Source organism: Panthera tigris, chromosome D3 (assembly GCF_018350195.1).
Source record: "Panthera tigris isolate Pti1 chromosome D3, P.tigris_Pti1_mat1.1, whole genome shotgun sequence".
Classification (NCBI taxonomy): domain Eukaryota; kingdom Metazoa; phylum Chordata; class Mammalia; order Carnivora; family Felidae; genus Panthera; species Panthera tigris.
This window is the reverse complement of record NC_056671.1, coordinates 9,589,958-9,607,596: the sequence shown is the minus strand read 5'-3', so window position 1 is coordinate 9,607,596 and position 17,639 is coordinate 9,589,958. Positions and strand designations below refer to the sequence as shown.

The 17,639-nt window shown below is 43.1% G+C and overlaps 2 protein-coding genes across 2 annotated transcripts in view; one reads left to right on the top strand and one right to left on the bottom strand.

Moving 5' to 3' along the window:
- Positions 1–1,221: 1,221 nt before the first annotated feature.
- ERP29 (endoplasmic reticulum protein 29) lies at positions 1,222–9,004 on the bottom strand. Its single transcript, XM_015536394.2, has 3 exons — positions 8,727–9,004; positions 4,111–4,249; positions 1,222–2,046 (listed from the first exon to the last, which is right to left on the bottom strand). The coding sequence occupies exons 1-3, from the start codon at positions 8,868–8,870 to the stop codon at positions 1,544–1,546; spliced, it is 786 nt and encodes a 261-aa protein (XP_015391880.2). The 5' UTR covers positions 8,871–9,004; the 3' UTR covers positions 1,222–1,543.
- Positions 9,005–9,255: 251 nt separating this feature from the next.
- The window catches only part of TMEM116 (transmembrane protein 116), a 162,400-nt gene continuing 154,016 nt past the window's right edge, over positions 9,256–17,639 (top strand). Inside the window, exon 1 of the mRNA XM_042961694.1 lies at positions 9,256–9,368. The gene's annotated coding sequence lies outside the window, so the exon portion shown is untranslated. The remainder of the gene's footprint in view (positions 9,369–17,639) is intronic.

The window sequence follows — 17,639 nt, the reverse complement described above, 5'->3', positions numbered from 1 at the left end:
TTTAGAGTTCTCTCTCTACCTGCCATTTGTTTTACTGTATTTCCCATAAGACCGTGAATACTTAGTTCTTTGGAAGTGAACCTGTTTTAGATGAGAAACAACTATAACAGCTAAAGCAAGTTTATCAGTGAGAAGCATCCAAAAAGATCTTCCGAAATTTTCAAGTAGAATGAAATAATAAGCAGGAGAAATATTGAAATTGTTGGGCCAAATATATACAGTTACATTCTTTTGTTGAATGTTGAGAGCACCTGTGCTATAGGCAGGAGTTTAGGTCTGAACATCTTTTCCTTAGTTGGTTTTAGTTGTGAGCATAAGCTACCACAATTGTTTTTGTTAATCTGATTCAACACATGGATTTTCCTGTATTCTTTGTTTCTGGTGACTTTCAATACCAACCTGGCTAAAAGGGAAGAACACAAGTTAAGGTTTTATTTGCTAACTCTGTTCAACTTAAATTTCTTTGTGTGGCTTCAATAATATTTCAGGGGGTGCACTTTGTAACATTTACAAATAGTTAAATATGAAAGTGGGGATGTTATCATGAAGCTTACCATTGCAGATAATTGCTTATCACTCCTGAGAACAGATCTGAGTCAGTTCCATGTGCTCCCACTCTGCTTTTTTATTTTTATTTATTTATTTATTTTTAAAAAATTTTTTTTCAACGTTTTTTATTTATTTTTGGGACAGAGAGAGACAGAGCATGAACGGGGGAGGGGCAGAGAGAGAGGGAGACAGAGAATCGGAAACAGGCTCCAGGCTCCGAGCCATCAGCCCAGAGCCTGACGCGGGGCTCGAACTCCCGGACCGCGAGATCGTGACCTGGCTGAAGTCGGACGCTTAACCGACGGCGCCACCCAGGCGCCCCAACAACATCCAATTATATCAGTAAACCTAAGAATTTACTCTATGTTTTTCATGGAGTATAGAAAATTACTACACTGAACTTCATTAATGTTGCTATTTCCACTTTAAGGACCAGAAAAAGGACAACGCATTTTTTGCCACCCACAATTGGTGCACCTGAGTTTGAACGCCAGTGGAAAGTAATAAAGGTAGGCCTTGAGCCGGTTTCCACCAGTTTCCAGTGTTACTAGGATAGTCTGTTATCCTGGTAGAGTGGAGTCCATACCAGCTTAGATTAAAAAATAAATTGAAAGGAGAAAGCAGGTCACGGGCCAAAGTATAATTTGTGAAAGAAAACTGAATGGCTTTAGGTCCACTTAACCAAAACACAGAAGCTTTAATTGGGTCAGAATTACACCTGTCAAGGACCTGGACCGTACACTCTTCTTTACAGCACCCATTCCTTCTGAGGGGTAATTTAATAAGCCTATCTGGTAAGTGTTCCAGGTGTACACAGACTGGCTGTAGGGATATCCCAAGCATGGTCACATCAGCATCAATGTCCGAGTATGCTCAGATTTCTGGCTTGGTGCCACTTTCCCCACCACTCTCTTATATCCCAGGACAGTCTCATGGCCAGCAAATAACTCCCCTCCCCACCCCCACCAAACCCTGGAAAACCTGGAGTGCCTTTTTACAGCTCCTCCTTTTCGGCCCCCTTCTTCTGGAAAGCAGTCAAGATGTTTAAGCTCTTCTGGAGCTCTTCCTTCTTCCCATCACTCATCTTGTTCTTCTCAATCAGCTTGGTGATCCGGCTCATTTCTGACACTGGAAAGTCCTCACCTTGGTCTAAGACTTTCCCCATGATCTTCAGATACTGCTCGGCCCACTTCTTCTCAGTCTCTTTCACATTTGCGAGATTGTCCTGTCCCTGCTTCAAGAGGGCCTGGCGGGCCTCCACACCTGAGGCCCTGATGAACTCCCCGGCAAGGGCATCATATACAGGCAGGCAACCAGGCATACCTAGGTAGACTCCTTGACCCTTCAGCCAGCGCTGGATAGCTCCAACCTTAACCGCCCCACTATACAGGACTGGGTTCTCAAAGTCCCCATCACGGAAGAGGTAGAAGACTGGGTAGTTCTCTTTGTCCAGCTTGTATTTCTCACTCAGCTCCATATTCAGCTTATCACCATAATCTGTGAACAGAAACCAGATATGAGGAGCAAGACCATGAGGAATACAGGGCAGGAAACTGCTATGAGGCCCATCTGAGTTGACAGCAAGAAGGATCCTGGTTGTGTTTAAATTCCTCCTTGGCTACTTCTAGCCATATGGCATTAATCAAGTCATTTAGCCTCTCTGAATTTCACTTTCCTCACCTGAAATATGGGAATCCTTCTGAATACTTATTCTATGCCCACTACGTGCCATGTCCTGTTCTAAGTGCTACAGATCTGGTTGTGGCTAAGAGTAACAAGCTCTGTGATCACAAAGAGCTTATGTTCTCTTAAGAGAGATGATAAACGTGATCAGGGCCATGATAAAATGGGATGATGTGAAAGTAGGTAAGAAGACCTACTTTGGGTGGTCTTGGAAGGCCTTTCTGTGGACACGATATGAGCTGAAGGACCAAAGTTTCAAGGAGGCAGACACATGATGATCCAGGAAAAACGTCTCGGGTAGGAAGTGCTGCAGCTGCAAAGCTCTGAGGCAGGAATGAGCTGGGTATACTGAAGGATTGCAAAGGCCATTCTGGCTGGAGCTTAGTCCAAAAGGGGAACGTGTAGTAGATAACAGAGTCCCCAACACATGAGAGGTTCTGGGAAGACCCAACGAAGGGAAAGGTGCACTTAACCTGACAGAGTGTGCAATACGTGGTAGCTGTTAGTATTTGCTATGTCCTTCCTAACAGGCAGTGGCAGTCCCAAAGGCTGATGCCAAAAAGAAATGGTCAAGGCTGCTTATTACTGGGCAGTAGTATAGGAAGTGTAGGGTTCCAGTCCTTGTTCTATCACTTCAAACTCTACAGTCTTGAGCAAGGTACTCAAAGCATGAAGAATAGGAGTCACGGTACTTTTGTCATAGAGTTGTCACAAGGATAAGATACACATAAAACACTTAGTGGCCTGGCACACAGTAAATGTTTGATAAATGTCAGCTGCTATTCTTCTCTTGGTAAAAGCCCCAAAGGAGTGGAATTGCAGCTGAGTCAGAATTGACACTTGTTGGGATGAGCACTGGGTGTTGTATGGAAACCAATCTGACAGAAAAAAAAAGAAAAAAAAAGAATTGACTGACTGCCCTGGAAAAGTGTGCTAACAATCTCTACCTAGGACCAGACTCTCAAGCTTACTAGGGAACAGAGGCATCCCACCTGGAAGGAAGTGGAGAGAGGGAAGAACCCTCCATACTTGGGAATAGATACTTAGGTGGAGTTCCTTGAGCTTCAGTTTTCCTCAAGTATAAAAACAGGAAATGTGTCTCATTTTTTAGGCAGGGTTCAAGTGAAGATTAAAAATGCACTGTCTGGGGGCACTTGGGTGGCTTAGTCAGTTGGGCATCCGACTTCAGCTCAGGTCATGATCTCAAGGTTTGTGGGTTCAAGCCCCGTGTCAGCCTCTGTGCTGACAGCTTAGAGCCTGGAGCCCGCTTCGGATTCTGTGTCTCCTTCTCTTTCTGCCCCTACCCCACTTGCACGCGCTCACTCTCTCAAAAATAAACATTAAAAAAATATATTTTTTAATGCATTGTCTGTGCACACCTTTACAAGCTGTAAACCACTACATGCTGGCAACTATTAGAGTAGTCACTGTGGTTGGGAGCTGTCCTTGATTTAGCGGTAGCTCTGATGGATTTCAGCTAAGGCCAAAACTCAATAGTTCCGGTAAAAAAAGAACTGAAAAGAAGATGGAAGAAGTTACTATGCAGACCCTAGGAAGACTGGTACCCCCCTGACCACAGTCCCCTGCCAGGAGAACTCCAAGTTCTCAGATGCAATTTAATGTCAGTGTGGGGTGGAGGGTGAAGGATGAGGGATTCTCTAACCTTGGGCACCTGCAAGGATGAACTGAGGTTCTGTGGTATCAGAATCTGTTCAAGCTAAGCCTGCCATGGGCACCAGATTCTTGAGGGCCATGACCCCACTTACACTCATGTGTGGCTCAGACAGAAAAGTGTTAGATATTCCACCTACGTGGAGGGAAGTAATTCCCAGCTTCCTCCCCTTCTGCCCTCCACAGTCATGCTGAACTTGTCCATACCTGAGATCCCCACTTCCGCCACCAAGAGATCATCGCTGGAGGCCGAGTTTTCAGCCAGACGCTTGAACTCATCCTGCTTCTCACCATAGGGGTACTGGGTGTCGAACTTCACCAAGACGAACTTGCTTTTGGGAATGACCTGAGGGCATAGAGAGCTGAGCAAGTTCGGGATTCCAGGGACCTTTGGGGCTAATACCCTTTCTCAAGGCACCTCTGTTTAAGAAACAAAGTGGAAACCAAGCCTGCAAGGGAGACCAGGACTTGCACACTTATATTCATTCATTCATTCATTCACCCACCCAATTGATTGATTGATTCACCCACCCATTGATTCATTTAACAATTTACTGGTTTTGGGTACCCTACTAGGTACTGGTTCACAGTAATCAAAGACATATACAACCCAGCTTAGAATAAACAAAGCTGTACAGGTGCCTGGGTGGCTCAGTCGGTTAAGCGTCTGACTCTTGATTTCCGTTCAGGTCATGATCTCAGTCTGTGAGACTGAGCCCCACTTTGGGCTCTGCACTGTGGACTCTCTCCCTTCCACTCTCTCTGCCCCTCCCCCCTCAAAATAAATAAACATTAAAAAAAAGGAATAAACAAATCTGTAGATGTATTAAGGCCTTCTCTTCCAGTGGCCTTTTTGGTAAGGTTAAGGAAACCCTTAGAAAATACTATGTGGTTCCCTGTCGTGCCCATCATCCCAAACAGCCTTTTTCAGTAAACAATGAACCAGAAATCTGATAAAAACCAACAACCATCTGTAAAGGGCTTGGCACCACAGAGGTGCTTCAGCTAGGGAGCTCTGAGTCTGAACTCTGCAATGTCAGGGCTCACAGGAAGTTGCTGAGAGGCCAGGCTTAGGACAATGTCCCCTCCCTAGATCACAGTTCCCTTTGGCTAGATCACCAGGTCCTAAACTGTCAGGGTCAAGATCTTTAATTGTGGTAAAATTCCCATCACACAAAACTCATCATTTTAAAGTGTACAATTTAGTGGGATTCAGTCCACTAACAACGTGCTAGTATCTATTCCAGAACATTTTCATCACCTGAAAAGAATCACATACCCACACATTTGAAGCAGTCATTTCCCATCCCTCCTTCCCTCTAAGACACAGCAACCACTTATCTGCCTTTTTTCCTCTATGATGTCCGCTCTGATGGAATCATACAACATGTAGCCTTGTGTGCCTGGCTTCTTTCACTCAGCATAATGTTTTCAAGGTTCATCCATGTTGTAGCATCGATTGGTATTTCATTCCTTTTTGTGGGCAAATAATATTCCATTGTATGGATGTGCCACATTTTATTTATTCATCAGGTGATGGACATTGGGTTGTTTCCACCTTTTGGCTATTTGTGAATAGTGGTGTTATAAACATTCATGTACAAATGTGTATTGAATGCCTGTTTTCATTTCTTTTGGGTATATACCTAGGGGTGGAAATGATGGTCATATATAGTAATTCTACGTTTAAGTTTTAGAGGACTCCTCAAAATCTTTCTTTTGATGGTCTCTCCCAATGCACAGATTTTATCTAACAAACTGCCTTCTCCAACTTTTTTCCAATCAAAGTGATCACTTCAGGTCTTTTTCATCACAGGCTATTGCTGTCATAATTAAGTCAAGCTGGCATCATTCCAAATTTTATTAGTCCTTATTCCTCTTTGTGTGTTGATATCCATTTGGTTGTAGCTTTTAAAAAATATTTAACACTGCCCAGGGACCCAAGGAAAGGAGGGAGAAGCTATTAGAACAGCTCATCTTTTAAGTGGTCACTGACCCCCAAAATGTGAGCTCTGAGGGCCTAAAAGCAGCGAAGCCTTAAAATATAAATCAGATCACATCCCTCTGGCCCAACTGGCCTTATTTCAGTTCAACACAACAAACTAATTCCCACTTAGGGCCTTTTTAGGTGCTGTCTCCGCTAGCTGGAATACCCTTTCCCCAATTCCTTCCAGGATGTCTATCATTCAAAGCTCAGTTCAGACGTCCCCCTAATGGAGAGCCCTCCTCTGCTCATACCATCTAGCACTGCTTCATTTTCCCCATGCTACCATGTTACCCTGCTCTTTCTTCACTGCATTAATCACCCTCTAAAATTCTTACCTGCATGTTTGTTGTCTGTTCTCTCCACTAGAATGCACATTTATGAGAATAAGGACCTTATCTGACTTGTTCTCTGTTATATCCCTAGTGCCCAAGAGTGCCTGGAATGTGGCAGATGCTCTGAAAATATCTGATAAATGGACACAACTAGAGAAGGCTACGGTAGCAGATGCTACATATGTCCGGGGGAAAAATATTTAAAAAGCATGGCACAGGATCCCTACCTTCAAGGGGCCTTTATGGAATAATATTAATAAGTGTACAGTGGTCTAACACTGAAACATAATTGAAAGGTCTCCATCTTTTACCATTTTTAGCCATAGGGACAATGGTTTTGAATGGCATACATTTGCACAGTGTATTTTTTTTCCTTTTCATTAGTCATGCTGTATCTCTTAATTGCTTTAGAAATCTGTGTCCTTTCTTCATCCTTGAAGAACTGACTCCACCATACCCTATATTTAGGCAACTTGGTTCTTTAAGGTACAGAAGAATTCATCATTCATTCATTCATTGAATAAAAAGGTACCAAGGGCCTATCATGTGATAGTGAACACAGCAGTAAAAAAAGCATGGTTTCTTATCTCTAATGATGGTGAAGGGCAAGGAACAAAAAAAGACACTGGAAACTGCTGAAAGACAAAGCACAGAACAAGGCCCTTGGATGTATTAGCAGGAAGCGCCTCTTCTGTTCAGTGATGGAAGAGAGATCTAGAAAGGGACTGGAGAACACATTTGTTCATTCATTCAACAATTATCTTCCATGTGACAAGTAACCTGCTAGGTTGTACAGATGATCCGTGAAAAACCAGACAACGCAGTTCTTCATAAACATATAACATTCTGGTGCAGGAGATGACAAAATAGCCAAGGGGGGGGGGCGGGAAATCAATGATGAGAGCTCTACAGAGAAATCAAACTAACGTGACTGGCACTTTGGATGGGGGGAGGGGAACTCAAGGCAGGACTCTGAGAAGGTAATATTTAACCTAAGCCTGAATGATGAGAAGCAACCAACCTTTCAAAGATTGGGCAAAGACTGTTCTAGTCAGAAGAAACTGCCAGGGCAAAGGGCCTACATCAGTAATGGGCTAGGAATATTCAAAGGACAGAAGGCATGTATGGCTGGAAGCAGAGGGGACAAAAAGGAGAATGGTTAGGAGATGAGAGTAGAGGCTAAAGACGGAGACCAGCCAGAAGACTTCTGTAATGACAGCTGAGACCAGGGTGGTAGCAATAAAGACAGAGAGGCACCGACTGATTAGGAAATACTGTTAACTTCACAACGCAAAATTTCCCTCTGAGTCACACTTGGTCTGTGATATTATCCCATTCCCACATTTGGGGAGTGGGGTATAACTGCCAATAAAGAACCCCAAAAGCTTGAGGTGCTGTGGGGTATGCCTTACAATCAACCAGCCATACCTACACTTTTAAGTTCTTGAATAAGCCACAGGTGCCAAATCCAGGACAAGGAACTCTTTTGAGAATAGAAAGAGTTCAACCACTTGCGACACATTTAGAACTCTACAAAAGTAGAAACCAAAAATGGTTTCCCTTCCCAGCAACGGGTACAAATTAAGAAAATAAAATGAATGGCTTCTCTCTCAATGCTTAGTATGCCCGTCTCGTAGGTGAAGTTGAAAGGTGCTAGTGTGTGAAGATGGGTGCAAGAGGGAGTTGGGAATACATTCAGCCTCCAACATCCATTTACCCAGGCTAATCCTTCCACATCTTGACCCTATTTTACTATGTCCCCAGGCCCAAGATATTCCCTAGAGTTCCCTTATTCTTCTTTTTTCTTTAATTTTTAAAAATGTTTTATCTTTGAGAGAGAGAGTACGGGTGGGGAGAGGGAGACACAGACCCTGAGGCAGGCTCCAGGCTCTGAGCTGGAAGCACGAGTGGGGCTGGAACTGGTGAACCACGGGATCATGACCTGAGCTTAACTGACTGAGCCACCCAGGCGGCCCCAGAGTTCCCTTATTCTTAACGCTTGCGCTCTTCAAGACACAGGACATCCGGACACTGTTTGCATACTGCAAAACAGGCTGCACGCCACACTAAGAGAGGAGGGCACAGAAATGCCAGGTAACACGCGGAGTTTTCAACCACCGCCCCCCCCCCCCCCCCGACAGCCCAGAGACGGGTGGCGTCCGCCTCGCACCGCCCTCCCGGCCTCCCACTTGGGTCTCGAGGATTGGATCTCGCCCGGCACCGCCCTCTCCCCTAGGTGAGGGGAAGGGGCAGAATGTTCCCGTGACTGCATCTCCTTAGCTCTTTTGCAAAAGAGGAAGTACCAACACTGCAAAGGCAAGGGTGTGCGGGGACCCTGGACCCCATGGTCGTGATACGGCCCCGGCCCAGAGTCCACCATCCCATTACGTTGGTGGATCGTCGCTACAGACCACCCTCCGCCAGTCCTGTCTCCTTCCCCACGGAGGTGCGCTCCATTACTAGCTGAGGCTGCACCTGCGCGCGATTCCTACGCCCCCCGTTACCTTGTAGAAAGTGATTGTATCCAGGGGGAGGGCGCCCTTGGTGTGCAGGCCGCTACCGCCATGCGGGGCGGAGAGGAGCAGGAGGAACAGGAGAAGAGGAAACAGTGGGGAGAGAGAAGCGGCGCGGGGCAGGCCTGCAGCCATAACGCCGAATTCTGGCAGTAGGAGCTGGGAAGGCTGTAGTGGAGAAAACGCGGAGTCGGGAGTCACGTGACTTGCAGGGCTGGCTCGGAAGCGCCCACGTGGACAGCCCGAGAGGCTCCAGCCGGCCTAGGGTGAGAGGGAGGGGCCACGTGAGGGGCGGGGAGATGGGGCTGCCGCGCGCGCGCGCACTCGGCGAAGCTCCAGCAGGCCGAGGGCGAGGGGGCGGGGCCGCGTGTGACGGGCCGAGGGGACCGTGGAGAGCGTGGGTGGTGGAAAAAGAGGCTGCCGCGCACGCGTACTCGGCGAGGCTCGCAGCCAGCCAGCCAGCCTTTTTCCCGTCGTCCTTGGCGTGAGGGGAGGCACGAAGCGCGTGCCTAGTGTCTTGCTGCAGCTCGTAGTTCTCTCTCTTTATTCTTCTTCGAAGATGAGGAGGCCGGCCATCGTTTCTTCCTGATTGTGGCGCGTTGGGCAGTCAGTTGGGACCCGCCAGTACTGTAGGTCGGTATGTCAGTTTGTGCTACCACCCTCAGGCGGTTGGTCATGCTCTGCCACCTCCCTCAACCAGGACCCGAGTAGGCCAAGCAGACGTGGCTGTGCGTCAGCATGGCCGTCGGAGCCACTCCTGAGCCCTGCCCAGGTGCCTACTCTGGTGGCCGCCTGCCTCAGCGGCGAGGCCCAGGCTCCTATGAAAATAGGCTTTACTGAAAGTTGAGTACTGCCCAGCTATGCATATCCCAGCCTCCTGAGAATTAAAAAACAAAAACAAGTCCTAATGATCCTATTCAATAGATACTTGTTCAGGGCATGGTTTACACCAGCTTCTGGTTTGGGTTGTGGGAATACAAAATAGAGATGAACGAGACAGCTCTGGTCTGAAGGAATTCACAGTGTTGGGGAGGAGGAGACCGAGCAATAGTTACATAACCGTTACCTTGTTCACTTAGCCCTGCGCAGGAATGTCGGGGTAAGTTGCAGACAGGAAATGACCTTTGAACTGGATCGTGAAAGAAGAGTAGGCCTTTACAAGGCAGACACCAAAGGATATTTCTAGAAAGAGGAAAAACATGAATCTGTAAAGGTAAACTGGCCAATGTTGCAAAGGGCCTCATCAAACTAAAGGGTTTGGTGCCACGGCAGGTGTTAACCAGGAGAGTGAAGTCAGATTTGCTGTCATTTAGGAGTGAAGGAAGTGGGTGGGAAGGGAGGAGGTTGAAGGCAGAGAGACGAGTAAGGGTCATTTGCAGTAGTGGAGGTGGGATAGGTTAAGGTTCAGAAATAGGACAAAATTAGAAGAAAGGTTGGAATTCACAAGACTTGGTGAACAAATGGATGTGAAATGAGAATAAATTACATAATGCGTTGTGAGGGACAGCACCATGTTAACCATTGTATGTGTTCAATAAATGTATATGTATAAAATGGTCATCAAAAATCATAGGATCCAATCATGGGCAACCAGTTTGCATAGAAATTTTGAAAGAAAGTCGAATGTGTGTGTGGGGTGTTTGGGGGAGGTTTGGAAAAATTTATTTTGAATTTGCCCTAGTAAGTTAAAGTGAGCTACATAGGGGCACCTGGTGTCTCAGCTGGTTAAACGTTCGACTTTTTTTTCTTTTAAGTTTATATTGAGGGAGGGAGAAAGTGCGAGTGGGGGAGGGGCAGAGAAAATCCCAAGCAGGCTCCATGCCATCAGGACAGAGCCCACTGTGGGGCTAGAACTCAGGAACCATGATATTAACACCTAAGCCTAAAATGAGAGTCCATGCTCAACCGACTGAGCCATCCAGGCACCCCAAGTATCTGACTCTTGATTTTGGCTCAGGTCATGGTTTTATTTATGGTGGTGAGATAGACCCCCATGGAACCTGCTTAGGATTCTCTCTCTCCTTCTAACCTCAGTCCCCACCCCCTGTTGCACAAGGACATGTGTGCTTGCTCTCTTTCAAAAAAAAAAAATGAGCTACATAGACAAATGATTGAAGAGGAGGGGAAAATTATGAGCTGATTAAAGAAGGCTTCATGTAGGAAGTGGAAACAGTTAAGCCGTGGAAGAAAGAACACTTTTTTTTAGAGTTTATTAATTTTGAGAGAAAGAACAAGTGGGGGAGGGGCAGAGAGAGGGAGAGAGAATCCCAGGCAGGCTCCATGCTGAGCATGGAGCTTGATTCTGGGCTCAGTCTCAAAATTGTGAGATCATGACCTGAGCTGAAATCAAGAGTTGGATGCTTAAACTGACTGAGCCACCCAGATACCCTGGGAGAAAGAACATTTTAGGTGGAGAACAAATGAAACAGAAGTGGGAACAATTCATGACAGTTTGGGGAGACTGAAAACCATCTTGGTTGGAGGGAGTTCTCAAAACACTACTTAGTAAGACAGTTTTAAGCCCAGGTAGGGGAGAGTCTTGCAAATCAAACTTAAGAATTTTCTGTTTTGGGACGCCTGGGTGGCTCGGTCGGTTAAGCATCCGACTTCGGCTCAGGTCACGATCTCACGGTCTGTGGGTTCGAGCCCCGCATCGGGCTCTGTGCTGACAGCTCAGAACCTGGAGCCTGTTTCAGATTCTGTGTCTCCTCCTCTCTGTGACCCTCCCCCGTTCATGCTCTGTCTCTCTCTGTCTCAAAAATAAATAAACGTTAAAAAAAAATAAAAAAAAAAAAAAAGAATTTTCTGTTTTGTCCTGTACTCAATAAGGAGCCGTTAAGAGTTTTTTATAACCCTTTATAAGACATTTAGACTTTTTAAATTATTCACTTCTGAATATGTAAAAGCTTTGGGTACACCTAGTTAGTATGATTAATCAGGAATGACTTTATAGTCATAGTTTTGAAGTAGGTTTTGGGAAAAGTGACGGAAGAGGATTGGTTGGAGAGGGAAGTATCAGTCCTTTGCTATGAATTGTAATAATTCCATGCAATGTAATAATTGTCTCAATGCTTCCTTTTAGTAGTGCCCTGGTCCCAATTATTTTAAAATTTGATTATATTCTTAGCTTCAGGACCCTGACAACAAACTACACAAATAAGCCAGGTATAATTGTCCATATTTGGGAAGTTATAAAATCCCACAGTTGAAACTGATGTGGAAAATCAAGAGGCTCACCCTGGGTATTGTATAGAGGTAGGGAGGAAGAGACAAGTCATGTTAAATGAGTGTGCCCTCATTAACTCATGTTAAATGAGTGTCATGTGACTCAGTGTAGCACCTGGAGTAAGGAAAAAAGTACCATCTGCTAAAGGCAACTAATAAATATCAATCTTTTTTCTACATCATCAAGCCAGAGTCCTCAGTCTCATCGATTTCTTTGCTATTCCTTATATACACAAGGCATATTCCTGCCTCAGGGCCTTTGTACCAGCTTTCTCCCTCTAAAACACTTTTCTTTAAGATATTCATATGGCTGAGTCCTTAACTTCCCTAAGTCTTGGCTCAAACTTCCTAAGATCTACCCTGACCATCCTTTAAGAAATTGCTCCTTCCTCCTTTCTTTGCTCCTTTCCTCCTTGCTCCATGCTCCTCCTTGCTTTCTATCTCCCTTCTGTCTTTTTTCTCCATAGCACTTTTTAGCTTACTAATATACAATATAATTTGCTTATTTTTCTTATCTGCTTCCCATGAGGGCTGGATTTGTCTTTATGTTTTTGACTGTTTAGGTTAGCTACTACAGCCCCCTGTCTGGCATAGGTGGGCGCTCAGTAAATAATTGTTCAGTGAATAAATCAATCAATGAGAGAGAAACTATTCCATGGTTATCTCTCAAAATTCCATTGGCCTTTACTACATTCTTTCCTTAGACCTCATACTGTTCTTCAGAGATATGCCATTCCTTAGAGCTAATTGTTCTGCTCTTGTGAATTTTTGTTGGTGTTAACACTAGTTCCTTTGACATAGATGAACACTATAATTGTCTAGTGAACACAAAGCAGATTTCATCTGTTAAAAATTGTTATTGAAGGAATGATTTTCTTCAAGCCCTGTCCTCCTTTAAGAATTCTTTCAATATTGGGGCACCTGGATGGCTCAGTTGGTTAAGCATCCATCTTCAGCTCAGGTCATGATCTCGTGGTCCATGAGTTCGAGCCCTGCATCAGGCTCTATGTGGACAGCTCAGAGCCTGGAGCCTGTTTCAGATTCTGTGTCTCTCTCTCTGCCCCTCTCCTGCTCATGCCCTGTCTCCCTGTCTCTGAGAAATGAATAAACCTTAAAAAATATTTTTTTTGATAGGAATGATGGAAGACTTCTTAAGAATGATCAGAAAAATTATGTATTCTGTCCTAGATTTTATCCAAGGTATAGAGAAGGGATAATCCACAAACCAGGTTTGCAGGGGCAATATTAATAATTTTAAAAGTTGGTTCATTAGCATGGATAAGTCCCCCACTTTTTACCTAACAGTTACACGTATAAAACCCATTTACAGCTAAAGTCTGTAATAGTCTGTTTTTTCAGGTTGCAAAGAGGAGGTGTGCTGAGATCTCCTTAGCCATTATGGACTTACTCTAACAATACACATGGAATTCAGGAAGATAGTTCATGGAACTCTCTGAACAGGCATACAGTCCTTTAGATCACCAACATTAGAATGTAGAACAGCCTCAATGAACTGAAACCTGGACACTTCCAATTGCTTGAGACACAATGGTAACTCCTGTTGTCCCAGGCATCTTGTATTACTCTAGAATGGACCATCTTGCTACTCCTCTCTTCTCTGTGGGCATCTTACATTTGATAGGCTCAGCTTGTCACCATTCAATATGGAGCACCCCATTGGGCAATTTCACACCACACCATTTCCTAGGCATCTGACTGGACTTCCCCTTGCTCAAGGACTAATCATTTGGGGCTAGAGTAGGGAATTCTGTGGCTCAGACATGGGAGATATATGAAGACAGAACTGCTTGTACTCACATCATGAGATGAGGTCTGTGGGTATAGCAGGTATCAAGGTCTGATGGAGTTTTCCACCAAACACCATCTCTCCTTCACCACATTTCCATAAACAATCGTTGGGTGGCAAATCAGTTATTCTTTTCGGTACATTGCTTCTTGTGGGTTTTTTTTTTATTGTTTTTATTTTTTATTTCTTTTATTTTCCATTTTTTTTAAATATGAAATTTGTTGTCAGATTGGTTTCCATACAACACCCAGTGCTCATCCCAACAGATGCCCTCCTCAATACCCATCACCCCCCCCTACCCTCCCTCCCACCCCCCATCAACCCTCAATTTGTTCTCAGTTTTTAAGAGTCTCTTATGTTTTGGCTCCCTCCCTCTCTAACCTCTTTTTTTTTTCTTCCCCTCCCCCATGGTCTTCTGTTAAGTTTCTCAGGATCCACATAAGATGCAAACATATGGTATCTGTCCTTCTCTGTATGACATATTTCACTTAACATAACACTTTCCAGTTCCATCCACGTTGCTACAAAAGGCCATATTTCATTCTTTCTCATTGCCACGTAGTATTCCATTGTGTATATAAACCACAATTTCTTTATCCATTCATCAGTAAAAAAAAATTTTTTTAAGAAGAATTCTTTCAATATTTAGAAGCATCCAACTTTGGCTCAGGTCATGATCTCGTGGTTCAGGAGTTTGAGCCCCGTGTTGGGCTCTGCGCTGGCAGTCGGAGCCTGCTTGGGATTCACTCTGTCCCTCCCTCTCTGTACTTCCCCCTACTTGCACTGTCTCTCTCAAAATAATACATTTTTTAAAAATATGTTAAAAAATATTTTTAAAAAGAATTATTTAAATATTAAAAAAAAGAATTCTTTCAGTATTAAACAACTGTTTACAGCTTTCATGTGCCATACACTCTCTTGAGGATCAGGGTTATACTGGTGAACAAGATAGATGTGCTCCCTACAGACCTAGTTGGGGAGACCAACATTAAATAATCACACAAATAAATATATAATTACAAATTGTGATAACTCTAGAAAGAAAAGTTGAGGGCCTAAGAGAAAATATGATGGGGGATCAATTGGGATTGGAGTTCGTGGAAAACCTCTACAATCAAGTACATATGAGCTAAGACCTAAAGGATGGAAAAAAAAAAAAAAAAGACCTAAAGGATGGATAGGATTCAGCTGTCAAGGAACTTGTGTGATAAGAAAGACCGTAAATAATTATGAATAAATATGAAACTGCAGATTGTGTGTTAGGAAACATTTTAGGAAAAGAAAACAGCATGTGCAAAGGTTCTAGGGTGAGAAAGAACTTAAAATATTTGAGAACTAAAAGAATTCTACTCTGGAACCTATCCCATAGTAACAAAATCAGCAGAGAAGGAGGTGATACATACAGAGGTTAGGAATGTTTATTGCAGCATTGTTTGCAGAAGCAAAGAAGAAGATGAAGAAGGAGGAGGAGGAGAGGGAGAGGGAGGGGGAGGAGGAGGAAGAAGAAGAAAACAACTTGCATGTCTATGACAGGAAGTGTTGAATAAATGATCTTTTATAAGTAGGCTCCATGCCCAACGTGGGGCCTGAACCCAGACCCCAAGATCCAGAGTCGCATGCTCTACTGACTGAGTCAGCTAGGAGCCCCTGGGTAAATGATCTTATGTAGAATATTACACAGCTATCAGAATGAGTTAGAACTATTTCTTTGAGATACTAGATGAGAAAAGAAATGTATACAGAAATATATCATCCCATTTTTAAAACCCTACAACCATAACAACAGCCCCTATACATATACACACACACACACACACACACACACACACACACGTATGTATGTATTTGGGTATGGTTTTGTTTCTTTTGTTTTTGCACAAAGTAATCTTATTTGCAGCAAATAAGGAGATCATGGAAATAGCTTTCAAAGCTGTGACTTCCTAAGACAGGGTAAATGGGTACCTTTTTTTTTTTCTTTTCCTGATTTAGAAAGTATTTGCAATTTATTTATTTTAATTTTATTTTTTATTTTTTAAAATTTACATCCAAATTAGCATATAGTGAAACAGTCATTTCAGGAGTAGATTCTTTAATGCCCCTTACCCATTTAGCCCATCCCCCCTCCCACAACCCCTCCAATAACCCTCAGTTTGTTCTCCATATTTGAGTCTCTTCTGTTTTGTCCCCCTCCCTGTTTTTATATGATTTTTGTTTCCCTTCCCTCATGTTCATCTGTTTTGTCTCTTAAAGTCCTCCTATGAATGAAGTCATATGATTTTTGTCTTTCTCTGACTAATTTCACTTAGCATAATACCCTCCAGTTCCATTTACAGAGTTGCAAATGGCAAGATTTCATTCTTTTTGAGAGACGAGTAACACTCCATTTTGTGTGTGTGTGTGTGTGTGTGTCTGTCTGTCTGTCCCATCTTTATCCATTCATCCATCGATGGACATTTGGGCTCTTTCCATACTTTGGCTATTGTTTGATAGTGTTGCTGTAAACATGGGGGTGCATGCACACCTGTATCTCATGGATAAATGCCTAGTAGTGCAATTGCTGGGTGGTAGGGTAGTTCTAGTTTTAGTTTTTTGAGGAACCTCCATACTGTTTTCCAGAGTGGCTGCACCAGTTTGCATTCCCATAAATGGGTACCTTTTGTTTAGGGTTAGGATGTATGTATGTATATTTTGTTTGTTTGTTTTTTTTGTTTATTATTTATTTATTTGGTTTTTATTTTTTTTAGTAATCTACACTCAACACGGGGCTTGAACTCATGAACCCAAGATCAAGAGTCACATACTCTTCCAACTGAGCCAGCCAGGCACCCCAGGATGAATAAATAGGGAAACCTTATCATAATTTGTAGAGGTGGGCATAAAATGGTGCATACACCTTAATGAAAAATGCCTGTACATATATTGTATGTTATGTAAATAAGGCTGAGGCACCTTTTTGGGCAGAGATTTTAGTACTATAATGAGGTAAAGGCAAATGTGGGTCACTCCATAGTCCATCGGGTTTAGCTCAAATGATGTGGGTGTTTTGGACTGGTGAGACGTCTTATCAGGGCAGTTGCTGTCACCTGAGGGGTGGTTTTGGATTTCATTTGCTTTTCCTTGGTGCATGCTTCCAGTGACCCAAAGAGCTGCTGCCTCCCTTTTCCCTGTTTGGATATATTTTAACAAGTATAGAGAAAAATGTAGAGAAATATTTTAGGCTTTTAGCATTTGTTATAGTCCCAATGGAATGGAAAGAAAATAAGACAAAAGGAAAAAAATTACTATGGAATAATGTTCAGAAAAACGTAGAATATAAAATACTAGCTGTAGAATTACTACTAATATGTAGAAATTGAATATAGGGACAAGGACTTAAAGTAACATGAATAAATAAAACATTGTTATGAGTATATGATGAGATTGTAGGAAACTTTATTTTGGATTTCTATTATTTTAATACTGTTTTTTCAATGAAGTAACATTAAAAAAATCATAGAGATTTTAACATCCATGGATCACATCATTTCAAAAAAGATGTTCTTTTGTCCCACTTTGAATTCATGTTATTTTGTTTTATGTACTCCTGTAAGCCACCTGAAATGTTCTCTGTGTCAAAGTGGGATATAAATAAGTAAATAAAGGTATCCTAGCTCTTGCCAGTTTCTTCCCCTTTTTAATCTTTCCTGCACACTGCCAACGTGTTATTACTTAATAATATTAGCGTGTAAAATAAGAATGATAATAATACTTCATAGGATTAGGAGTGGATAAAATTAGTTAGTACATGTAAAGCATTTACAATGGTACCTGCTATAAGGTATATATTTACTTAAAGAGTAGCTATTAATAGTTATTATATCATATTTTTTTTC